This window comes from Mus caroli, unplaced genomic scaffold (genome assembly GCF_978045245.1).
Source record: "Mus caroli unplaced genomic scaffold, Mus_caroli_1 scaffold_7, whole genome shotgun sequence".
NCBI lineage: Eukaryota > Metazoa > Chordata > Mammalia > Rodentia > Muridae > Mus > Mus caroli.
In genome coordinates this window covers 125,939,388-125,966,661 of record NW_028227262.1, presented here as the reverse complement: position 1 = coordinate 125,966,661, position 27,274 = coordinate 125,939,388, and the positions used below count along the sequence as shown (strand labels likewise).

Here is a 27,274-nt window from a genome sequence, read left to right as displayed (position 1 = left end):
AAATGGGGAGAACTAAGGAGTTAAAGGGAAGGGGAACCATAATCATGATATATTCTGTGAGGTGAGGAAAAAAAAATCTTTTCAATTTATAAAAGGAAAAAAAAAAAACAAGGAAAAGAGCCTGTCTACAACCTGGTCATTTGAAGGCATTTTCCCTACTCTCAAATGGCCCTAACCTGTGTCAAGTTGACATAAATGTAGCCAGTACAACAGGAGAATGCTATTCCAACCCACTATAGAGAAAGTTCTTGTCAGCAGATGGCCTAGCAGGCAAGTGATCTGTACATCAGCCAAAAGCCATGAGGTAAAAGATGAGACACACCTCAATTTCCTTCCCAATTGAGGAGGTGCCTAACGGGAGAGGCAGGTCCAAGGCTATTAGTTTTCCCAGAGTGGCACTTGTTGGCAGCAACAGTGAAATAGAGAAGGACCAGAAAGTGAAATCAAGAAAAAATACACAAAGGAAATTAAACATAATTTAGTCTTCACTGAGAATACCCATATGACTAGCTCTATTAGAAAACTGTAAATTTCTACATTTATATGTATTATTCCTGTTTTGAATTGTCCCATGAAAGTGTCACCTTAATGGGGCTTTAGGACAAGTGACATGGCAAAAACATTCTCTGAAGCCAGAATGACATGTTCATGTATGGACCTTCGTACTTTTAAATCCAGGCTATGTCTGATCCTACAATGTATTTTCAGAATTTCTGACAGTATCTATCACTTTTTATCATTTTGAATTAATTTTTCAAATAGGCTTGTCAAAACCCAATTAGGAAATTACCTGCTCCTCTCAGTTTGGTTATACTTAGCAAGGCAAGGTGACAGATATTTAGTAGCAAAGCCTAAGTTGTCTAGCAACTTCAAAAATGTGTAAATTGAAGGTCTAAACAGATAAGCAGACTATAAATAATTCTTAAGTTGTGAAACAGAGAAAGTAAAAGGATGAAACCATGCAAGAGCTTCCCAGGGAATATAAAACACACCGGCATTAAACCAAATCAGCAGTATCTTTTAATCTAGATGAGTACTGACCACAAACTTAAAATATATGTGAGTCTCACTTAAATATATGTGAGACTGCTCAATTGCTCCTAAATGTCATCTTGGAACTGGAAAGCTAATGAACTTCTACGGACCAAAGTAATCGTGAAGTGGAGTCACTCCACTACGGGGAGAGCAAAGAATTCTCCAGGGTAGAAAGTCCTGTACAACATTCAGCAACTGAAATCTATCTTCCTATTGTTAAGTTAATGGGCCTTAAATTAAGAAAGTATCTTGTTGAGGGCAAAATAATTTTCTTCATGTAAAGTAGTAAAGTTACTGGGCACAAGTTACTAAATCACTCATTATCCCAGAAAAAAAAAAAAAAACCAATTCACTACTATTATGACCTTATTATTCCCCCACATCTCCCACCACATACTAGGAATGTAATCTAGGTTCTTTTCATTCTTGACATGCATTCTACCACTGAGTTATGAATCCAGCCAAAACCCCTTTATTCTACCTAAAGTATGTGTAGTCTATACCCTTCATTCTATTTTTAAAATCTCTCTCCCTTCCTCCTTCCCTCCTCCTTCACTCTCCCCTCCCTCCATCCCTCCCTCTCTCCCTTCCTTCCTCTCTCTCTTTCTGCCTCTCTCTGTCTCTGGCTCTCCCCCCCTCCCTTGTGTGTGTGTGTGTATGTTTCTGTCTGTCTGTCTGTCTGTCTATCTCTGTCTTTCTGACTCTGTCTCTCTGTCTCTGTCTCTGTGTATGTCCATATGTGCATGGGCACAGACGCACACTTGTGTGTGTGTGTGTGTGTGTGTGTGTGGTGCTTGAAGAGGCCAGAAAAGGTCACTGGGTGTACTGGCACTGGAGCTGCAAGTGGTTACGTTACCCTGCAAGTAAGATGCAGAGAAGCAAACTCCAGTCCTTTGCAAGGGCAGAAAATGAGCCATCTCTCCAACTCTTATCTGTTATTCTAAAAGTCCACACATTCAGAGTTTACTAAGGTAGAAATGTCCCACATGTAATTCATGCAATTGCCATTATACAATTTAACCATTATATCTTCTTCACCACTTAAAGACTTCTATTTCATTATTCTCTATTATACTCTTATATAGATAGAAGTTTCTTTGACAGAGAAAAGATTATAGGAAAAGGAAATCAGGGTAGGAAAGCAGACAGGGGAAGGAAACTGGAAGGAAGGCAGACTAGAGCGTGAGAGGAGCAGAACTAGAATGAGAGGAGGAGATAAGATAACTGGGTCACCCGGACTGGGTGCCCACAGGTAACCACCAGCAACCAGAGGTTCCTAGGCTGAATGGAAGATGCTAGGTAGATCTTAAGAGAATAGAGACCTTCCAAGAGGGAAAGGATAATGAAAAGTAGGCTGCATTTATGTATCAGGAAATCACTTTTTCTCATTGCTAACAATCACTCACTCATAAAAATATTTAGTGCAAATGTCAGTATAAAACTATTGTCAAGTGCCTGTTCAAAAGAGCCATGCTGAGGATTGTATGGAACAAGCTTTTTAATACAACATGCGGGGAACCAAACACTGTGACATAGGGAAGCTGAATCTCTAAGTACTGAGCAAGTCTGGAGGTCTCTTAAAAACCAGTGGGCCCATCAGATTTACACACACACACACACACACACACACACACACACACACACGTAAAAACTTCACCCTTTCTCTTTCCACTCAGATGCTGTTTTGTACATCTTGAATGTCGCCCCCAAACATATGTGTCAAGCTCAGGCCCACTGTGGGAATAGTGAAACATGGTGGACCTCTAAGAACAGGGGCCCAGAGGAAAGTTATTAGGCCAAGGGGCAACATTCAGTTTAAACGACTTGGGTCATTCTTATGAAGCCTTCTGGGTTAGTTCTCAAGATTAACTTATGATTTAAAAAAAAGAAGACTCAACAGACATAAGAAGATAGACTTAATTCCACCCATTCTATCAGTTCACCATGGACTAAAGCTGGTCTTAAATAACAACAGAAACAACAGAAAGCTGACATTCTCTTGGAAGCCAAACAACTCTCTACTCAGTGATAAGTTGGTCAGAGAAGAAATAAAGAAAGAAATTAAGGATGTTTTTAGAATTTAACAGAAATGAAAGTATATCATACTCAAACTTATGGGACACAATGAAAGCAGTGCTAAGAGGAAACTGTTTTCAATTACTGGTGGACAGATACTCAAATACTAAGTAGAAGTATTTAAGAAGTAAAGCAAATTTAGCTCAGAAGTAAAGCAACTTGGGATAGGATAGTAAAGCTATCAATCAAAGTTACTAATCATTTTAAAAATTAAAACCCAAATGTATGCAGTCGTTAAAATATAGCATTGCCATTAAAGTAATACATATATGGTCACAATTTTTGCTATTCAAGAGTTCATACCAAAAGCTAAGTGGATTCCCTTCTTTTCTAATCATTCCATTCATTTTTGAATGTACTTAATCCTTTAAACAATACTGAGATGATGGTATCACTTTACAGTTATCTGATTTAGAAATCTTGATATTTAAAAGAGGAATTTTATGGCTATCCCAGATATTCTAGATAGATAGATAGATAGATAGATAGATAGATTGATTGATTTGAGACTCTTTCCCTCCTATTGGGTTGCCTTGTTCAGCTTGAATATGAGGGCTTTTGCCTTGTCTTATTGCATGTTGTTGGGCTGTCATCTCTTGAAGACCTGTTCTTTTCTGAAGAAGGAGTGGAACTGGGAGGGAGGGGAGATGCTGGGATCTGGAAGGGGGTGAAGGAAGTAGAAACTGTGGTCAGAATATATTGTATGAGAGAAGAATCTACTTTCAAAAGAAAAGGAAAAATTAAAAACCATCCATTCCTTTTCCTTCTTTTATATTTAGAGATTACAACTTAATTACATAATTTCTCTGCCTCCTTTCTCCCTCTGAACTTTCCAATATACTCATCCTTGCTCTCTTTCAAATTCATGTCCTCTTTTATATTAACCGTTGCTGTATGCATATATGTCTATGCATACACACATTTATATATTCCTAAATATAACCTGCTTAGCCTGTTTGAGGTTAACTGCATGGATGTTTTTGTGGTTGAACATTTGATGATGGACAACCAACTGGTGTGTTGGTGTCATAAAAACTAGGCTTTCAGTCAACATTTGGATGGCAATCTATACAGAAGTAATTAATTCCTATAGTGAAATCAATAATGTACTGACAGATGGATGATCAATGACTATCTAAGCTATTCACAGTGTCACAGATTTTATGTTATCCTTCTCATGAGCATTCTGTCTTTAGTTTTATAACTAAGGAATACAAAAGATTTAAATATAGTAAGGGGAGACCAGTGCCCCTAATTAATGCTAACTGGGGTATACATGATTTCCTTCAAACTAAATCAAAGATACATGTCAGTAGAAGATATGTCTTGCAAGAAAGATTAAAGCAAGTTCATTTAAAAAAAAATAAACAAACATAAAACAAGATCCCACCCATGAAACTAAAGAACAAAATCTTTAAAAACAAAGCCCAATGATTTTATGCACTGCTGAGCAAATGCTACTGAAGATAAATAATGGGAACCACTGAGCAGACCCAGGGGTAACCTCTGGGCAAATATAAAACTTCAGGACGCTTCTGAGAACAAGGAAATGGGATCATTTGCTCTTGTGACTCAAAACCTGGAAATGTTAACTCTACATTTAGGCAGCAAAGTAGCGAGGCAGAAACTACTCACCTAAGACATTGTTGGTAGAATGTGGAAGAGAATTAAACTTAGATGATAAAAAGAGACAAACTTCTGAAGAGAAAATACGAAGTTACACAAAGACTAGAGGACTATCCTCATCCAATGAAACCTGTGGCCAAACGGGGCTCTCTCCAGGGACTTAGCATTGCCCAGCTCAGAGATCCACTGAAAAAAATGACATTGTACTGAACTGAGTTAATGACTAAGAGGGTCTAAGAATCCAGTGGCTATAAACACTCTTGAAAAAAACCACAGATACACAGTAGCACAAAATTCTTCATTCCGAGGCAATGCCAAAGTACGAAAATAATATGAGATCCCGTAACAGTAAGCATTTTAAATGTGCCCATGTGCTCACCCTACACTGGTGCTGAATATGGCAATTAGGGAATGCTGCTCTGAAGCTAACTTCATCTACTGCTGCTCTTTACTGCTATGTGCATTTAGTGTCTATACTGGGGACTAAATGGAGGGGTTGAACAGCTCACTCCCCTGCTATAAAAATGCAGAATGAAATGAATTAGACAGAGGCTTAGCCCTGCTGTCTGTCACAAATGTGCTACACGGACATGGAAAATTCATATGCTCAGTTTATTCTAAAATTGCTTAGAGATCAATTCTGAAACTATTGGTTTTTCTCAATTATTGTCAGATATTACTTTCATATGCACATCAATTGGTCTACATTTAAAAGATGAATGTCATCAATAATTCAAGTGACTACACAGCCCACTGACAGGTAGCATCAACCTAGATGCTCTAAATAGCAATGTGAATCTCAGACATAAAAGCACATTTTCCACATTTATAGATGCCACCCTTAGCATATACAAAAAAATATGATGTGAACTCAAATAGGTAATATCAAAAATAACAAATACACTGTGATCTGCAGAACTCAGTGCAAACCTGAAATCTCACTCCTCATTACCAGCTGCTGGATTTCATCTCTGAATGCTCTGACCTTTTTCTTCATCCCTCCTGCCACAGGCTGCCAATCTTGGTTTACTTAGTGATCATCAATTCTCCATGAATGCCTCTTTCATGGCATTATTTCAAAGTTCAAAATGAGATTTTGACAGGTCAAATGCTTTCTAGAATATGCAAAGTAAATCTTTCTATTTCAGTAAAATGACAGAATTTCCATTAAAACATTTAAATGTTATCTTCCAGTCCTTTCCCTTCTGGCTTGCATATCAAAGACTTAGGAACATGTGCTATATAAAGTCTGAAAAAGGTATGGAAATGGTGTAAGAAAAACAAAACAAAACAAAACAACAACAACAAAGCCTTTAAACGCTCCTAATTTTCAGGCATTAGCAGTGATAAACAAATGTGGTGGAGGGGAGGGAGTCCGATCACAGATTATTTCTGTAGAAAGAACCAGCTGCTGAAGTCAAGTCCTTTGTTACCTGAACTAAGAATTAAGAGTCTATATAAGGAGTCAAGTGTCATCTATTCTGGGGGGTATAGAACTGAGCTATAGTCCTATATTGTTCTTTATATTTTAGAGATGCAAGATCATTTGACAAAGAAATGGATAAATGCACAGAAACAACATTGAATGTTGGGAGCACTATACAACTGGAGGGGTTTTGAGGTCATCTTTCCCCTGCTACAGATGGGGCATCAACAGTCCACGGCAACCACTGAGTTACAGCTGCACAGATGGATGTAGAGTGGAACCTGCATTCTACACAGCTACAATCCAATGGAGGAGGAAGCTAGGATCAAGAGAGGATATCCCCAGGGGTCATCTGGGATTCATGAATAAGAATATAGAAACCAAAAGAGACCAAGTGGAGTACCCACCTGTCATATAGTACATCACTGTAGGAAGTCAGGACAGAAAATCAAAAAAAGCAGAAACATAGAGGCAGGGACTGATGCAGAAGCCATGGAGGTGTGCTGCTTACTGGCTTGCTCACCATGGCTTGCTTAGCCTGCTTTCTTATAGAACACAGGACCACCTGTCAAGGGATGGTATCACCTACAATGGGCTGGGCTCTCCCCATCAAACTGTACAGACTTGTGTATAGCTGGACCTTTTGGAGGCATAGTATCAACTGAGGTTCCCCCTTTTCAGATAACTCTAGCTTGTGTTTAGTTGACATAAAACCAACCAGTACAATTATCTAAGCAAAAAGTTACTACCTCTTTTAAAAAGAGTCCTTGAAGGCACACCTAAGCAGAAGTCTTCAAAATTCCCATTGTTGAGTCTAGGTTACATATAAAGGAATGAGTCAAATTTGAGAGTTAAAATTTTGAAGTGGAGACCCCTTTAGCTCCTTGGGTACTTTCTCTAACTCCTTCATTGGGGGTAACCCTCTATAGGAGGGACAACAATATGAACTAACCAGTAACCCCCAGAGCTGTATCTCTAGTTGCACATGTAGCAGAGGATGGCCTAGTAAGTCATCAATGGAAGGAGAGGCCCTTGGTCTTGTGAAGATTATATGCCCAGTACAGGGGAGTGCCAGGGCCAGAAAGCAGGAATGGGTGGGTTGGGGGGTAGGGTAGGGGGAGGGTATGGGGACTTTCGGGATAGCATTTGAAATGTAAAAGAAGAAAATATCTAATAAAAAAATTGAAAAAAATTTTGAAGTGGAAATATTTATTTACAAGTTTCATATGAAAAAGACACTGAAAATATGGTCTTAATTTATTGTAGTACTTCTCATTTTCCTCCCTATATAAATATTAAAAAAACAAACAAACAAAGAAAAACAAAAAACCTGAGTGGCTAGTAGTAGTGAACACAGTGGGAGTGAGGCTGTTTATGCTAATAATATTATTAGTTACTTTTTGTTGGTGAGATTAGTACCAGGACCAAAAGTAACTTGTGGAAAATAGAGTTTATTCTCATACTGATAACACTGAGGAGGCCATGGCTGAGAGATCACATGTCTCGATACACCTGCAGAAAGCATAGAAAGCTAAGTGGAAGTTGGCAAAGCTACAAGTTTAAAGTGATGTGCTTCCTGTGGGAAGGCTCCATCTCTTCAAGGTTCCATAGCCTCCCCAAATAGATACATCAACTGAGAAACAATATAGGAGCCTATGGATGTCATTTCTCATGCTATTCACAATTATATTCCTGTGGTTATTTAAAAAAACAAATGTAAATAAATTTAATTCTCACCCAGTCTTTGGAAAGAGAAGAGAGTAAGTACAATAAACAAACTATAAATCCTTTGTGAGAAGTTGCAAATAAAGTCACCCCCGATTCATCATTCTCAGAAGAAAATACAATTCTCAGGAGGAGCACGATGGATATCGTTTCAACCTCACTACAGTCAACAATTTCATCAGCACAGCTTATACATATGCCTTACTAAACTTTACTTCCTTTGTATTGTGCTTACTTAAAAACAGCTTATGCTAAATGGATATAATGATAAATCACTCCCTAAGTTCTTATTTTATACCCAATAATTTGTGTGTTTCCAACTTCTCATCAGAGAAGGTTCTCTCTGTGGTAGATGATGATTAATAAGGATCCACAATTTGTCAACATCCAGAGAATAAAAAGCTAGAGAATGTTTAGCTCTAAATGGGAGATGTATATCAATCATGTCTCTTGAACCCAAGGCTTAGGAGTCACCACAGAAGTAGAGATGAAAGATTCTGAGAGTCAGAGCTAGTAGATGTCTTCAAAATTGAGCATTTACCACACATAGTAATTTTGTTGCTCACATGAACTCACAATGACTGTAATTACATGATCAAGGCCAACATGAGAAAAATTCATCAAATCCCTATACAGGCACAGGAGGTGCTCAGAAATCCCACCTCCTACTGAAAGGTCCTGACAATGGATGGCTACTGTGGGGAAGGACAGTGGTCTTTTGCATGCTGTCCACAAAGTTGGAAGGAAAAGTGTTGAAGGAGACAGAGAAGGAATTGGAGGTAAAGGAACGGGCAGTGGATTGATAAATTTCATACATACGTACGTACACACACACACACACACACACACACACACACACACACATATATATATCACATATAAGATTCTCAAGCAGTTTCAAAAACCTAAGAAAACCATTACTATCAGTTTGAAATAAGTTTTCCTGTGGCTCCACCTTGGCACCAGTCTAGGATAATATCAATTCTGCATCATGATTATTCAAACAGTGTTATTCCATTATTACTTTAATTTGTAATTCTCTAGCAATAGTTTGTGTCCTTGGTTTTTCTTTGATCCCTATGAGTGGTATCAAGTTGTGGTTATCTTAATCTGTTTCACTATTGGTGAGTTCTTGAGTTCTCTACATATATTGGACACTAATCCGTTATTAGGCATGTCTTGCAAGCATTTCGCCAGCCCATGCTATGAAATTAACCCTTCTCATTAACTTGGCAGAAACCCTTTCAGAGAAGATATTTTTTAAAAGTCCCATCAGTTGCTTTCATTTTTTCAGGGATGGAGTCAAGGTCCAACCCAAAGTCATATATATATATTTTTTTTTTCTGTTTCTTCTAGGAGTTACATAGTGTTACTTCTAAGCCACCCGCTTTGTGAAAGGTACAAGTTCCAAGTACATATTAACTCTTTGCACCTGGGTGTAGACTTATTCCAGAACAATAGGTTCTGGAATAGCTATTATTTCTCCACTGTACCATAGCTGCTCTCTGGTCAAATGTTATTTTATAGTTAGTAGTGTGTTTCCAGGTGTTCTGTTATGCTTCCTTGATTTGTTTGTATTTTACTCATACCTGCTGACTTGATGATTGTAGGGCTCACTATAGATCTTGATGTGATTTAGAAAAAGAAGACACCTAATTTTGTAGTAATTTTGGATTCAGGCAAATGTTATAAAGATAGTTTAAAAAAAAACCTCATGCATCCATCATTTCTCAATTATACCTTTCTCTTAGTGTGCCAGGGCATATTTATCAAAATCCAAAATGGCCCCATTGATATTTTTTTTCATTGATATGAGGTAGGCAGCTTTCCTTGAAATCTATAGTGTTTTTTTCCTCTCTCACTACTTGCTATTGTATACATATATATATAACTATATGCTCACCTCTTAAAATTTGGGGGAAAGATTTCATCATACAACACTATGACTTTCAAGCTAAGATATAAACCCTATTTTCTTAACATAGCCTGAGCTGAAATCAAGTTAGACACTCTATCTGCTACAGCCCCAAGATCTTGGTCATATGATTGACCTTGGTAAGAAAGACCTCAATAACTACCATGTGTTCCTTTAATTCAATATATACTTGTGGGCCGATATATTAAGTAACAGCTGATCTATGAATCACAAAACTAAGCAGCACGATATTTTGTTTGTACAATAGTCCCTGCCTCGGGGAAGTTCAGAATATTATGATCCCACACTTTCAATTTTGCACTAGCCCAAGACATGTTGTAAGTCATGTTTCTTCAGACAGAAACATTTAAGACATTTGCACAGTGACAGGAACCCATTCTCCAAATGATGCTGAGATGCTGAGGGTATAAGTGAACTCTCCAACTTAACATGTATGGGCACCTCACTGAAACACACAAATGTTAGCCTGTCAGAGCCACTCACAGGAAATACACACAGAATCCCCATTTGAGTCATAAGCTAAAGTCAGAAGTAACAGCAAGATGGAATTGGTTGTATTATTCATTTAATAAGGAGAATGCATTCTCTTGAAATTAATTAGTGTCTTTAATTATTATAAAGCCTAAAGAGCAAACTGGCATAAGATAGTAATTTACTATTGAAATCCTGATTGAAAAGGAACATTTATGAATGTGAACCAGAAGATAGCTAGGCTCAGCTGTATCAGTCACTGCCAGGAGACGATTCTAAACAGAACCTTGCAAACAATGTGAATAATTTCCAATTTTATTTATCTCTCAAAACCAGGCTGTGGAATTAAGTGTTTTTAAATTGCAAAATAGAAGCGAAATCCTTTGGAGAAAATCAAAAGCTCAAAGAGTCCTTGCCACACCAGTGAAATGGTCTTAGATAGCACCACAGTTCCCGAAACAGCTCTGTAAACTCACCTCATAGTAACTCCGGACGGCATTGCAGAAGGCTTCGTCTGCTACTATCTGAGTTTCTCCATTGAGGAAGGCCTGGAACCGCTCTTTCAGTAACTGCAACTGTTGTTTGTTAAGCTACAAGAAAAACAAACAAGCAAATGAATGAATGAATGAATGAATATATAAATCACCTGATACATACAATATAACAAGTATTAAAAGTTACATTTGATGCGATGTAAATTTGATTAGACACCGAATTACCTTTGTAGTCAAAGTGAAATATCTTACTGCTTGTGTTTATGAATATTTTTTAACCAAGTGACTTCCCTGCTTTTCTGAATGGAGACACAGACTTAAACTCTGTGTCTCCCTTACACAGAGTCCCTAGTGTTAGCTTCCAATCCCTTTGCAGAGACAGGAAAAATCTAAACATTTTCTGGGAGACTGACTGAGGTATGAAATAGTGCTGAATAAGCAAAGCGAAGAGAGCAAGAACTCTTAGAAAGGAGTAGGCACTATTTGGGGGCAAGAGGCAATAAGCTATAAAGCCCTAACAGACAGAAGGGACTCCTGACAAACAATCTTCTGAAAGAAACAATTGCTGGCTTCTCCAAGTTTGAATTCCATGAACAAGCACCCTTCAAATGACTGAACTGAAATAAATGGAGCCATGAACAGATGACAAGTTCAGGAGACCAGAGATTCAACAGGTAAACTAGGAACAAGTTAAGCCCACTGGGAGAACAGAAATGTATTAACTGGATGCAACCAGCACTGGGAACGCATCTACCATCACTACTAGCCATCGTAACTGCTGGGGTTAGCTTACACTCATGTTATAACTCACCTGTCATGCCCTTCAGTCAATTACAACAGTATCAGCTACAGAATTTTAAGCTCTACTGCAAAATAAAGATAAGGTGCCTCTTGTTTTAAAAAGTTATAATTAATTTTATGATAGCAGGAACAGAGATTTAAACCCAGTACAGGTACCTGAAAACATTTGTCTCAGTTCCCTGTGTCCTTTCATGATAGGAAGCTCAACTTCATTGCACATGTACACGAGCAAACACACATACACACACACACACACACACACACACACACACACACACACACACACACACGGTTGGCAATTATGACCTGGAGGAACAGAATGCTATGCCTAGATTCAACTAGAACAAGGCAGTTCTGGGAATAGTAGATGTTGCAACACATAATGACCAGCCAAGCCGTGATGCCTCTGTTCCATCCCGCCCTGATTAGACATGTTGGAGACTTTGTCACGTTGTAGAACCTATAGAAGGATGTGAAGCATGTGGAACCATGCTGTGGAAAAAATGATTAAAGGATTAGAAAGCTAAACAAACCAGTATGATTTGGCTTCAAAATGAAAGCTGGTGTGAAATAAATTTAAACCTTTTCAAAGGGCTTATTAAAATGCCATTCAAATATGAGGGAGACAAGCTCTTTCAAAAACCTGGATTTTATTTAGGAGTCTAAGAAACAAGAAAGCTTGAAATGAAACTGTTCTGGTACTAACAGGCTAATAAATAAGTGTACTGTTGAACCCAGGTGCTAAAAAAAATATAACTAAAACTTTCTTGCTCTGAGGACTAAATGATGAAGATGGTCCATTTCTTTACTGAAGTTAATGCCTTCATTTTAGAAGCTAGCCTGGATGAAGCACAGCATCAAAGAACATCGGCATTAAATTACAATCTCTGTTCCCCTAACATGAAGAAAATAAAAGCAAGCACCTGTTGTATGCATGTGCACAAGCAAAGTAAGGCCACCATTTTGGCCTTCTAAGGATAGCTCACAAAAAGGACCAAATGGAACTGGAGCAACAACTGCTTAGTGAGAGGCAACTGGTAACATGTTAGTTCCCAAGCCATGGCAGTCACAGGAAAGGGCTTCACCTTACAAATCCAGTGACCAGTGAAACTTGAAACAATGGCAGTGACATAGAAGAAACTTTCGTAACCATTTGTCCTAGTTCCCTTATTTGCTGAAACATTTGTAACAAACAACTTGTTTCTCTTTCAACTTTCTTCAGTCCAAAGGATTTTGTTACTCTGTTGAGAAATGCCTCTAAAATATGACTTTTGCAATTTCAACTTTATCTCTTTAAGCTTATTAGTGAGAATTACTTTCCAATAATTATGGAATGGTAAACACAAAGATACTAACCAGAAAGGAGATTGGGAAAAGTCATTGACACAGAAACTACAATAAGCCTGGTATAGTTCTCAAAACGTGCACAAGTATATACAGACATATCAAGATCCAATCTCTATAAATACGAGAGTTCTAATTCGTTACATTGTTGTTTGGTGGTGGATAAGTGGATAATATACATTTAAGAGTGAAAGTGCAAAGTTTAATGTAAAGCTCCTTAGCTTCCACTTGACTATGGGTCGGGTTTATTTTGGTGTGAGATGTTTTTATTTGCAAGTTTTTCATGATATAGTTCATGAATTAACATCTCTAAATGAATATACATATAAATAAAAGACATTGTAGTTACATTTAGAGCACCCAAAAATTATAGTTATATAAAGAGTCAATAAAGTCATTTAATTAGCACAAAGTAGTTATATCTCCACATAGATGTAATGGGGAAAGAAAAATGAAATTAATCTTTAAATGCAGCACTGATGGTAACTCCCAGAAAGTAGTACCATAAAAGGGGTTTCTATGCTCAGAAACAGACTAGTTGAGTTGTATACTGACGGAAGAGATGGAAAGAAAAACAACCAGAAATGAATACATACATAGAAACTCAAAATACTACTCGAAAAGTGATTTATGTTTACTGAGGTCCACTGTTAACTACAGTCTAATACCAAAGTCTGGTATAAAAATAACTATTTCCCCGAAAAACATAAATTGCACCATAATCACAATGCTATGAGTTAAATGGATTAAATATTTCAATATATAAAAGATGAACCAAATTAGAAGAAAACATGGGAGAAACCCTTTATGCATTAGTGTGCGAAAAATCTCTTTAATTATGACTGACAATCTAAACTTCCAATAGAAGAGAAGAAGCCTACAGATCAGTAGTTCTTGTGAATATAAATACAAAATCCTCAAGAAAATGTTGGAAAATACGAATCTAATAGTTATAAAAATCAATTATTGAACCTGAACCAAGTGAGATTTCTCACAGTTGTGTGATGCAACACTCAAAATTCAGTGAGTGTCACCCATCAAGTAGGTAACGAGTGAAAACAAGACACATGATCCTACTAGTAGGTATAGAGAAAGCATTTAGGAAAATCCACATTCTCTCATAATCTTTAAAAAAGAGATTACCATGAACTATAAACGTAGAGGGACTCCCTAAATTCTATGTGTTTTTAAAGTCCACAAAACTAAACAGTTTTTGAAGCACACAGTGATGAGACATGAACGAGTAGCTTCCAACCTAAGATCAGCTAAGTGGGTGAATGCTCCACTGACCACTGCTTATCAAGGGAATAATGGAAATCCTAACTAACACAGGAAGAAAACAAGACAAAAGAGGAAGAAGAAATTAAGTGTCTTTCTTCATAGGTTATAATGAAAGTCTATGAAAAAGTCCAAAAATAATGATAACAAAAAGTCCCTCACCTAATAATCAATTATAGTATGGCTGAAGTGTGTAAGAAAAGGGTACAAAAGTTAATTCTTTCCTATATAACATCAGTGAATATGTTTAATTTTAAATGAATCATACAAAATAATTTTTACTATCTCCAAGATGCAAAGCCTGAGTCTAAATCTAACAAATGTACAAGACAAAATGTATAAGGGAAAGGTATGAAACTAACAAAGACACCAAAGGAAACTAACTGGAAGGCTAATTGCATTTCACAGGTAGACAGGCATAATATTGTCAGGATGTCAGATTTTCCTTATTTGATCTTATGGATTAAAATAAAGCTCACTCAAAGTTATAAAGCATTGTTTTCTCAGCTGCAACAAACGAATTCTACTGTACAGAAAAACAAAAGGACAGATATACTCACTGTGGTACTGAACTTAGGAACAGTGTTGGAAGACTGACACTACTTATCATCAGTGTTTATGAGTACAATAATCAGGAGACTGAAATTAATGAAAGTAGTACGCAAGCAGATCAATGCAGTAGAAAGAGACCTAGAGAAGAAATATCAACCGATCTTTCACAAAGACACAAAGCCAATCAACAGAGAAAAGACAGTATTTACAGCAAATGGTACTGGGATATCTGGAAATTCACAAGAAAAGATGTCTCTAGACAAATATCTTTCATTCATTACAAATATTACAAATATTAACTCAAAATAGATAACTAGTCCCTATGTACAAAGCAAAAAAATTTATATCGACTATATTTGATGATTTAATTTTGATATAAGAACAATGCTATAAAATGAAATAATTAAGATGCTAGATTTATTTAAATTAAAATTTTGTACTCTGTGAAAGACAGTATTAATAGAATGAGAATATGAGCTATAAACCAGGAGAAAATACACAGTCAATAACACAGTTGATAAGAAACTAGTATCTAATATATACAAAGAATGCAAAAAATTTAACAATAGGAAAATTAACAACCAAATTTTAAAATGTCAATGATCTTTGCAGTTGTCTCACCAAAGATTCAACAAAAAGATCGCATAGGCATATGACCTGATATTCCATGTAATCCTACTACAGTAATGCAAACCCAAGTAGGATGTAGATGCTACTTCAAACCTACTAAAATGGACCAGATACGGAACACTGACAGGGTCCAAGTCCTGGCGGGGACAAAGAACAGTAGGAACCCTCATTTGCTATCAATAGTTTAAAAAAAAAAGTGGTGGATATAATTACCAAACAGAGAGTGTGAAATCTCAGAAAACAGGTTGTCACTATATAATCCAGGAATTCCACTGTTAGTATTTACTCAGAGTTGAAAACTTATGTCCCAACTAACACCTGTACAACTGTGTGTTTCAATTTATGTTCCTTTAGTAGGTGAAGCATAGAAGAAAACGTTACATCCTGAGATGTAGCATTATTACTCAATTCTAAAAGAAAGTAGCTACCAGACAAAAGACATGCAGAACACAATATGAATTTAATAAGTGAGAGTCGCCCATCTGGAAAAGTCTCTGTCACTCCTACAGCATGACTTCTGTAAAAAGGCCAAGCTTTGGAAAGGATGTGATCAGCAGTTCTCTGAGGTCAGCTGGGGAGTGATGCATTAATTTCCAATATACAAAGGAACTCTTGGGATATAGGCACTACAGTGATAGATACATTACATTATAAATTGATCCAAGCCTACAGAATGTCCAGCATCAACAGTGAAGTCTATTATAAGCTAAGGACTCTGGAGTCTATGACACGTCAATGTCGGCTCATCCGTTTTAACAAATGTGCCATTAGAGTCAGAGTGCAGAAAATATAATAGACTGTGCATATGTGGACGCAAGAAGCTTATGGAAAATCTATCTCACACTCAAGATCAATGTTACCCTGGATTCAAAACATTTCTGAAAAATAACCTCTTAAAATATCAACAGTTAGTCTGGCAAGAGAGCTCAGCCATTATGGTACTACTTCCCAAGCCTGGTCACCTGAGGCCAATCCCCAGGACGGTAGGAAAGAAGCAGAGAGGCAACTGTAGAAATGTGTTTCCTGATCTACACCACATACACACACAGACACACACACACACACATGGTTATGGGCATACACAATAATCATGGTAATGGCATTAGTGTAAATAAACAAATACTTTTTTAAAAATAAAAATTCATAAATGACCTTAAGGATAAATTTTGTAGGTTGAAAGAGTGGCTCATGCGTTAAGAACTTATACTGTTCTTGCAGAAGAACTGAGGTCATTTAGCAAGACCTGTGTGTCAGGCGACTCACCTAGCTGCATCTTGAGCATCAGGATATCTGACACACGCATCCAGAGTCCATGAGCAATGCACTCAAATAAACACACACACACACACACACACACACACACACTCAATTAATAATTAAAACAATTAAAACTAGAATTTCTTCCTTTTCTTGGTAACAGATTTTTATTTCTTCATATAACATACACTGACTCTGGTTTCTCTTCCATCCCCTCCTCCCAGTTCCTCCCCACCTCCCTTCCATTCTGGTCCACTCCCTTTCTGTCTCCTTCTGCAGCCCCGCCTCTCTCCCTGTCCCTATCTCCAATGGAAAATACAGATCTTTCCTTCCAACATTTGTTCCCCCAATTCATCCCTTTTTCCCAGTTCCCAACTCCAGCACGCAGGAACTCAGAAGCAGAGACGGAAACAAAGCCCATAGAGGGGTGCTGCTTACTGGTTTGCTCCTCATGGCATCCTCAGTCTGCTTTCTTATAGTGCCCAGGACAACCAACCTAGAGGTTGCCCCACACAGAGTTGGGCCCTCCCATATAAATTATCAATCAAGAAAACGCACCACAGGATGGTTTGGTAGGGACATTTTTTCAGCTAAGTCTCCTTCTTCCAAAATGACTCTAGCTATGTCAAGTTGACATAGAACTAGCCAGCACACTATAACAGCAATTTTGCACATTTTAAAACTCAGAACAATTTCGATCAATCACACCTGCCTTACGCCTATACAGCATGATTACTGGACACAAATCAACTGACGTTAAGTTTTCCTTTCAGGGGGATAATTTAGACATTATTATATGCAGTAACTTGAAAAGGTTTGGCCCCCTATAGACTCTTGTGTTTGAATATTTGGCCCACAGGGCCTAGGTGCTACTAGGAGGTGTGGACTTGTTGGAAGGTGTGTGTCACTGTGGGGGTGGGCTTTGCACTCTCCTAGGCTTAAGCCCAGTGTAGAATTTGAGCCTCCTCCTAGCTGCCTGCAGGAGACAGTTTCCTCCTTAGAACTCCTCCAGCATCATGTCTGCCTGAACGCTGCCTAGCTTTCTGCCATGATGATAACGGGCTAAACCTCTCAAACTGTAAGGCAATTCCATGTAAATTTAACCACTCTGGAAATCAATATGGAGTTTCCTCAGAAAATTGGAAATAGATCTACCTTGAAGATCCAGCTATACCACTCTTGGGAATATACCCAAAAGATGCCCCTGCCCCCGATGCCAGGGGCACCTGTTCCACTATGCTTATAATAGCCTTATTTGTGATAGCCAGAAGCTGGAAAAAACCCAGATGTCCCACGACAGAAGAATGGATACAGAAAATGTGGTTCTTTTACACAATAGAATACTACTTGAGAATTAAGAACAAGGACATCCTGACTTTTGCAGGCAAATGGAAAGAACTAGAAAATATCATCCTGAGTGAGGTAACTCAGACCCAAAAGGACATGCAGCATGGTGACTATTCACTAATAACTAGATATTAGCCAAAAAAAAAAAAAATCCATACAGAATACACAAGATACAGTCCACAGAATTCAAAAGGCTCAACAAGCTTAAGTACCCAAGTAAGGATGCCTCAGTTCCACATGGGAGATAGAAGAAAGCAAGCACAAGTGGAAAGGAAAGGATGGAGAGACTTGGGAGGGAATGTGGACAGGGTGGGGGGTAGAGGGGAACCTAATCTGGTATTGGGTGAGGGAAAAGGACTGAAGCCTTGAGGGCCAGCAGAAAGAGTGTGAGCAGGCAACCTCAGGAGGTAGGAGGTTGGGGGAGCATCCCCTTCCCCCAGAATACACCAGAGTCCTGGGAGGTGAGAGACTCCCAGGACTCATAGGGAGGGACCCTTGATAAAATGCCCAACACTAGGGAGAGGGAACTCATAGAGCCTATCTCCAGCAGGAAGCCAGGACATCAAGTGAGGGATGGGGTTGCCATCCCACAGTCACACCTCTGACCCATAATTGTTTCTGTCTGAAAGAATTACAGGGATAGAAATGGAGAGGAGCCTGAGAAAAAGAAGGTCCAGTGACAGGCTCAAAATGGGATCCAGCTCAAGGGATGGTTCCAAGGCATGACTCTATTACTGAGGCTATGCAGTGCTCACAAAAGGGACCTATCATGACTGCCCTCTGAAAGACCCAACAAGAAGCTGAAAGAGTCAGATGCAGTTATTTGCACCCAACCAATGGACAGAAGCAGCTGACCCCTGTTCCTGAATTAGGGAAGGCTGAAAGAAGCTGAGGAGAAGGGCAATTATGTAGGAGGACCAGAAGTCTTAATTAATCTGGATCCCCGAGATCTTTCAAACACTATACCACCAAACAGACAGCATACATCAGCTGATATGAGGCCCCTAATACACATACAGTAGAGGACTTCCAGGTCTGTGTTCATTCAGAGATGATGCACCTAACCCTCAAGAGACTGGAGGCCTCAAGAGAGGGAGGGGGAGGGGGAGAGGGAGAGTTTAGAGGTCAAGTGGGGTGGGGAGTAGGGTCATCCACATGAAGATGGGGTGGGGTGAGGAGGAGATGTGGGATGTGGAGCAGTCAGAGGGTGGATAGGGAGGGGTGGGGAATGGAATATGGAGTGTAAAAATGAATTACAAATAAATTAAATTTAAAAAAAAAAGACTTACCTTGGTCATGATGTCTCTTCACACCCATAAACCCCTAACTAAGACACTGTATGATGATGATGATGATGATGATGATGATGATTAGCATGAGGATTTCAAAGAAACTTAGATCAAAGAAATGAAATGAAAGCCATCGTAATCATCTACTCACATCACTCTGATCAGTGTAATCATCTGGACTTCACTGGATTTTAATACTGTTGTTTGGTTTTTTGATAGTCTCATGTGTCCCAGGCTGGCCTCAACTTGTACATGGCCTATGCTTGCTTCAAACTAGGTACGAATCTCATGCTGGTCTGAAACTCCAGAGTTTCCTGCCTCTGTCTTCCAAGTGTTTTGATTATAGGCACACACCACCACATCCACATCAATGTATTAATCTTATGAAATCTATAACAATTAACCTCTCACAATTCATTTGAGCCCACTTTGCGTGAGCATACACACACACACACACACACAGAGAGAGAGAGAGAGAGAGAGAGAGAGAGAGAGATTGAGATTGATTGATGGATGGATTATTGATCAATTGATTGATTGCCTGGACTGATTGAATTGAAGTATCTCTAGTGCCTCAAGGAAGCCCATTCACATTTTGGGCACTTAAAAACAGTAAATATCCACCCTTTGACTTTGTTTTACAACCTATTTGTGGTTCTGAACTTGCTAGGAAAAAACAGACTAGAAGCTAGTTTCTTAACAAAGCAATGTAAGAATCTAAGCAGAAGCACTGGCTTATGAGTCTTCTCTTTCCTAAAGTGAAAGTTCCTGGTTTCTTTCTCCAATGGCCAGACACTCTTCCACGTATTAACTGTGCTTTCCCATGAAATAAACATGCTACCTGAAACTCAGTGCATTAAAATTCATGGAAAGCTGTAAGATGAAGCAAATGACATGTGTTACAGTAGCAACGTCCTCTCTATATACATTGGTAGAGTGTTCATATTTCTCCTAGGATAGTGTGGCCAACCCAGAAAGCAGTGGGAGGGCAGCTTCCCACACTGCAAGCATTCCTCATGCATTAATTCAACCTAAAAGATAATTAATTCTTGGCAGCCACATCAACTGACTCACTTCATGCTTATCGTCAACAATAACTTCAACCACCTCCTTCCTTGCCCTTTATAAAGCTCTGCTTCATCTTTCTAAACTCATTTAGCTCACTGCTACAGTTAAGACTCTTCACTTCTGAGTCCTTTACCCCATGTCAGCAAAGCTCTATTAATTTGCCATATCCACTAGTGTAGTAAGACATTATTCACAGTATTTAGCACAGTAGTATGAACTGCTCACCAATTAAGAATTCTCAATCTCCCATTATTACATTTATGCTGGTACACAGCATCAGTCAATATTTGTGCCTCAGTAGATTTATTGTTTAACCATGTTTTAATTTTCCCCATATTTTATTTTCAGGCTTCTACTTTCACCATGAATAAATAAAACACTTCTTTCAAATATAAATAAATATCTAACATTATCTACTGGGAATTTAGAACAAACTTTTTTATAAAAAAATAATTATAAATGCTTAAATAGAATACACATATCCTTGAAAATGTGTAAACACAGTCAAGACACCAACCTTATAAAAATACTTCAAATATTGACAGTAAAGGATAAATTTTATAGATCCAGACTGGCTGTTATCATAGTGTATGCAGCTAAAATAATGATTGCACTGAAGAAAACAAAATCCAGATTTTAAAGATGTTCTGTATATATGTTATGTTTTCCACATTCAAATTCAATTCTAGACTTCTAGTTTTAAATAGATTAACTGAAGACATATGCCAGGATTCTTCTAGACAAGAGACCAGCCAGTATGCCACAAAAAACTCAGTAACCACTGCTGTGTGGATCCTGCCTTGGCCTGCCGTTCTCGTCACCAAGCTAATAATGAAGCAGTTACATGACATCGGGTGAACAAAGGTGGGTACAGATTCCACAGCAAAGCAGTAGGTGACTAGTGGGTAGAGCATCTTCAGGACTGAAGACCAAGTTTTCAAGAAGCAAGATTCTTTCCTCCAGGCACTGATGCTCATGCAAATGCACAAGGTACAGGCACACTGCTCATCACATACAGTAAAGATTATAAAGTACGAAGGAGAAAGTAGTATAAACCAGTAGTTGACAAACAAAATGTACGATATTGGCACTTTCCACACTCTAAAACAAAAAGCCATCCTCAAAAGATGCTCTGTATACTGAGAGGCTCTGACCAGGCCTCTCACATGGGGGAGATTTTAGCATCAATGGAGACCTGTTCTATAAAGTCTCTGTTCCTCTTCCATGTGCACAGACGCAGGCTAAACTTCAGCTTCAGAGAATTCTAGTCTTCAGAACTTTCAGATTGAGACTGCGTAACTGTAAAGTCTATGCAATATTCTAAAAATCAGGAAGGAAATGTGAAAGCTAAAACATTTCTGATCCCAAGCCTTTCAAAATGGACATATGCAACCTGTCCTAGGAATAGTGACTATACCCATCAGCGGCTACAAATACCAGATTTATTGAGCAGCCAATGAGATATCAGAAGATAAATGTATGACCTCCAGGAAGCCACAAGGGATTGCTGCAGTAAACACTTTCTGGTTTCTTTCTCTGCTGGCTAACATTTGATATGACAACGGAAGCTATCACATTGATTATGAAGACTGTGAAATAGCAGAATCAGCAAAATCCATGAGGAACAGCAATGCCACGCCGGACACCTCACCCCTCAATTCCCATTATGGAAGAATTGACAACCACATATTGACAGCTTTTATCTTGGCTTTATTGGTAATATGTAGCAACTAGTAGTTAATCAGAATCAATTAAAAGAAAAAAAACCCAAGGAAGTACAGAACCAGGGAGAACATTACAGTCCCTAGCTAGCCTAATATTTCCTGTGAGGTGGTTTTAAAATAAAATATTTTTTTATATTTTTGCAATAAAAGCTCATCATTCAGTGAGCCTGCCCCAATAAACAGTAAGCATCTAAATATAAGCGCCTGAGGAAGACTGAAATTAACATTATTTTGCCAAATTGAAATGTTATTATCTCACAATATTGAGAGGAAGATTAAAAAGCCCCAAATGTACAATAGCAATTTAACATATCTTATAATAAAAGGCATACAGACTAATGAGTACAGAATCACAAATCCTACAGCATTACAGATAAATGGACCCTAGGCAAAGCTAACTCAGCTACAGAGTGAATGGCTTCCACCCACATTCTTGCCAGAATGCAAACCTGAGAAAAAGCACACACCATTATGGTGCTGTTTCTGGTGTGTATGTGGGAGGCAGGTGGAAAATGAGACCTCAGGTGAAGTCCGAGGATTGCACTAATTCTTCTGCCAGAGTGCACAGAGAACAGACCCCAAATGCCTTGTTCGTCTTTTGTCTTCTCTTTTGATCCTTCTGGAGTAATAATAAAAATTATATATACTCAAAGGCATATATGATATGATGCTTCACTGTTCTTTGACCTTTCCTGGACAGGTTTATAAACTGTAAACTAGTTGCTATAATTAAACTAATTAGCCTGTTCACTACTTCCTAGTTATCCTGTGTGGGTACGTGTGTATGCATGTGTAAGAGTGTGGTGAGAATACTTAAGGTGTCCTTGCATATTAGAATTCAAATATTTAATATGGTATTATTAATTATGGTTGGTCAGGCTGAAAATAACATATCTAGAACTTTTCATTCTGCATAAGTGAATTTTGTACCCTTTAGCAATATGTCCCATTCATTTCTTTAAAACTATTATGGTGTATTTTTACAAATGATGAAATTAACCTCAAAGCAGTATAAGTATCTTTCTGGGTCTGAACAAAGAACATTGATGTAGTCTTCTTTTCTTTACTTCATAGCTGTAGATTGATCTAGAGAATATATTCTGTTTTCTAAAGAGCTACACGTGTTTTACTTATTATTTAAAAATCCTAGTAGGCCAAAAGCTGGTTTATGGTAGAAAAAAAATATGTGTGCTGGCTGGTTTTGTGTGTCAATTTCAGACAAGCTGGAGTTATCACAAAGAAGGGAGCCTCCCTTGAGGAAATGCCTCCAGGAGATCCAGCTGTAAGGCATTTTCTCAATTAGTGATCACAGGGAGATGGCCCAGCCCATTGTGGGTGGTGTCATCCCTGGGCTGGTAGTCTTGAGTTCTGTAAGAAAGCAAGCTGAGCAAACCAGGGGAAGCAAGACAGTAAGTAGCATCCTCTATGGCCTCTGCATCAGCTCCTGCCTCCAAGTTCCTGCCTTGTGTGAGTTCCTGTCCTGATTTCCTTTGGGGATGAACAGCAATGTGGAAGTGGAAGTTGAATAAACCCTTTCCTCCCCAATTTGCTTCTTGGTCATGATGTTTTATGCAAGAATAGAAACCCTGACTAAGAGAATGTGGCTTTAGCATTCTGCTTTAAACCCAACTAAAATAATGTTTATTACATAACAAGTTCTCAATATCTCCATTTTAATGAATTCACTAAGAAACAGAAATAATGTGCTAAAATCACTATTCCTTTGGAGGATGATCACATCCTCTATTCTCGTATTTGAATCTCCACCCCACTCTCACCTAGCAAAAAAGTAAAATTAATTCAGCAACCACACAGGATCAGAAAACAGTCCACGCAGGGTAATATTCTTTCATCAGTTAGCCAGTCAGTTTATGCATTAGGGAAAGATAATGGAGTCTTCTACTTAGGTTATTACATTTCTATTATATCTAGATCCTCCACAAGTTATATGGCATTACTCGGGCTCCTTGATCTCAGGATCTCAACTTCATCATCCCCATAACAACGACAACAGCAATAATAACATTTAACAAGATTATTATATTCAACAAGATACTTGAAAGAGAGTTCTGTATTAAATGGTTAATAACTGCCATTTGGTTGTTTTACTTCTGCAACTACAACAACAGGGAAAATAGTAGAATCTTAGAAAGGATGCCAAAGGACAGTTAATAAATGGGTGTGGTGCTGTACCACTCTCCCTGGTAAACATAAACCCTGGTATCTGCCAGTTGCACTGTATGCTAGTCTAAAAATATATGTTCTAAGTTTGAAGTCCGTTCCTAATTCTAATACCATAGAAAATATATATAAGAACACAGAACTAAAGTCTTCATTAGTTGTGTGCTGAGAAAAAAATGGATATTAAAGTTAAAATAAGTTAAGAAAACCTTTATCTGTTTCTTTGAATGTGTTTTACTAAGGACCCTAGAATGGTTCTCAACCTGTAGGCTGCAACCCCGTTGGGTGGAATCAAATGACCCTTTCACACAAGTTGACTAAGACCATAAGAAACACAAATGTTTACATTACAATTCATAACAATAAACATTTACAGTTATGATGTAGCAACAAAATAATTTTATAGTTGAGGGTCACCACAACATGAAGATCTGTATAGAAGGGTTGCAGCATTAGGAAGGTTGAGAACCACTGCCCTAGAATAAAAAATGAATGGGATCATGTATCTCGTGCATATCAGAAATGACCTGAATCACAGAGGGAGTCAGCACTGTAAATAAGCTTAGGGCAAAGTTGTGAGATACGGCTCATTGTGTAGAAATTGGAGTCTGCCCTCCATATCTATAAGTTCCACTTCAACACTCCACCCCCTGCAGACAGAAAATATCCAAGAAAAACAATTGTTCCAGGACTGAACACAGGCAGATTTTTCTTGACATTATTCCCTAATTAAACAATAGAGGATATCAACTATCTTCATTGCATTATATTGTATTAAGTACTATGAATTATCTTCAGATTACTTTATACATGAAAGAGGTGTGCACATTATATGCAAATACTAAGATGTATATGATAAGTGAACATAATAAGATATTGGTATCTATATGGGAGATCCTAAGTTATATCTCTGGGGTACAGAGGGAAAATCCTTGTTTGCCTGGCCATTTTGCTTCAGTGTTAGACAATGAGGTAGGTATTGTTGCATGCACATACTGCCCCATGTGTTCTGAACTAGAAGACACACTGACAGGCTAAAGTACAAATCAGATCTCTGCACTACAACTCTAATCTTGGTCTCTGCATTCTAAGTACACAATTATGACTCCATTCCTCCTCTTTCCTCATGCTGCTGGCAGTTCTAATTTGACTCTGGGTCTTCAATTCAGCTGCATCTTTAGAAAAAGATAATCAGGTTAAATGCTAAGGAGTTATTCAACAAGGCTCTCTTATGTCCCTAAAGGAGATGATAAGTAGATAAGAGAGAAAGCTGGCAAAGCTTATTGGTCATTATCTTCTAAACATCTGCTGTGGAATCCTCTCATTCATTGACATCTATTTAATTGCCCCCTCCACCAGTGAAAAGGATGACAAAAATAGCCCTCAATCATCCCCACCAATAACATAAGCTCATCAAAACTAAATCAAACCAATTATCACAAAGAGTGCCCTGAACTTTTTTTTTTCTGAAACCAGCAATTCAAAGATGACTGCAGTAACAGAGAAACATGAGTTCTCAAAGATAACCCAAGAAGTTCTTGCTGCAATTGAGTCACATGTATTCTCCTCCAGCTATGCAGGAAGGTCTAACTGAACCAAAAAGGCTATGCAAGCCACTCTTTCAAGAAGTTAGAACACATGCTGTGCCATCTCACTATCCTATAACATGGGCAAGGTATGTTAAGAGCCATCTAACAGTTTACAGTCAATGTATCTAATGGACTATATCAAGAGTGGGGACTGTGCTTTACAAATAATAAATGACCTTTTTCCCTCATCAGCTGGAAACAGCAACTAATGCTCACTCAACATTTACTACATCCTGAACACATTTCCGACCTAGTTTTCATGGATCATTTTAATATCACTGGCTCCCTGTAAGGCAGAATCCTTCTTTTTCAAATGAGGAAGCTAGCATTACAAAGCAGTGGTCCAGTTTGCAGATTTTGTGAACCTAGCCAGGTATATCTGACATATTTGTACCCACTAACTATGCCTAGGGTTTTCTTTGGAGCTTCTCAAATCACACTCAGTAGAGCTTAATGCAAAGGAACACCAGAGTCCAACACGGCCCATCCTGTGCTAGGATGTGAACCTGAGTTATTTCCCTTTAACCCTCAAGGCACCATCCCATCATGCATTTGTGCCATCCTAGTTTGGCACTGTCTATAACTTCTTCCTAGAATTACCTTTTACACTTGATGAGCCAATTCTGACAAAATCTACAAGAAGTTCACTTCCTCCTAAAGGTGCCATATTAAGACATTGTGTCTTTTGTGCCATCTCTGTACTACATGCCTGCCATTATCACTTGCTTATGCTGCTTTCTCCTCTCCGGGCTGCAATCTTTAAATCTTTAAAGACAAACACCCTTTATTTCTATGCTCCCACACTAAGTCTGGTGTTTGCTATTATCAATTCCTCTACAGTAGAAGAATTCCCACTATTCACTATTACTTTCCAGGAGAGGATGTTGTAGTATGTAAGTGAGTGGGATGGAGAGTGCAGGCAAAGTCTCAGAAAAGAATTCTAAGATGACTGGTGTGTTGTCCAAATATACTCACGGCCAGACTCTCCCGAGTACAGAACCAGTGAAGGATTTTTTGTAAAGCTGTAACTGAAGAGCTCTGCTTTGCAGATGATGTTGCTTTCAGGCAGGAAGAACTCTGTGCCTCGGTGCCATCTGCTATTTCATGGCAAGTCTCCCTGGGAGGGAGTTTTATTTGCAAGACACAGAGGTTTTGTAGTCATCACAAAGCACTCTGCAGAGACACTCAGCAGCAGCAAACTGTGTGTCCATCAAAAACTGAGACACGCTGACCAACTGGCAACCTCTTCCCATAGGCAACAAGCAGTTTCTTAGGGTGGATTTAGAAACAAGACTCATTATAAGTTAACTCTCCTCAGATATAATGAAAAATTTTGCTCTTTCTAAACTAAACAGATTATCACAGATGAGCAATGGCTTGATGAAGAAAGTAAGGGGTTCCAACCACCTTATTTCTGACCCCTGC

General features: G+C 38.3%; 1 protein-coding gene across 10 annotated transcripts in view; it reads right to left on the bottom strand.

Annotated features, from left to right (window-relative positions):
- Window positions 1-27,274, bottom strand: part of Cadps2 (calcium dependent secretion activator 2) — a 558,168-nt gene that overhangs the window by 409,833 nt on the left and 121,061 nt on the right. For all 10 annotated transcript variants that reach the window (XM_085840793.1, XM_085840791.1, XM_029478700.2 and 7 more), the window contains exon 2: window positions 10,772-10,885. In XM_085840793.1, coding sequence (XP_085696919.1) covers window positions 10,772-10,885 — 114 coding nt within the window. The remainder of the gene's footprint in view (window positions 1-10,771; window positions 10,886-27,274) is intronic.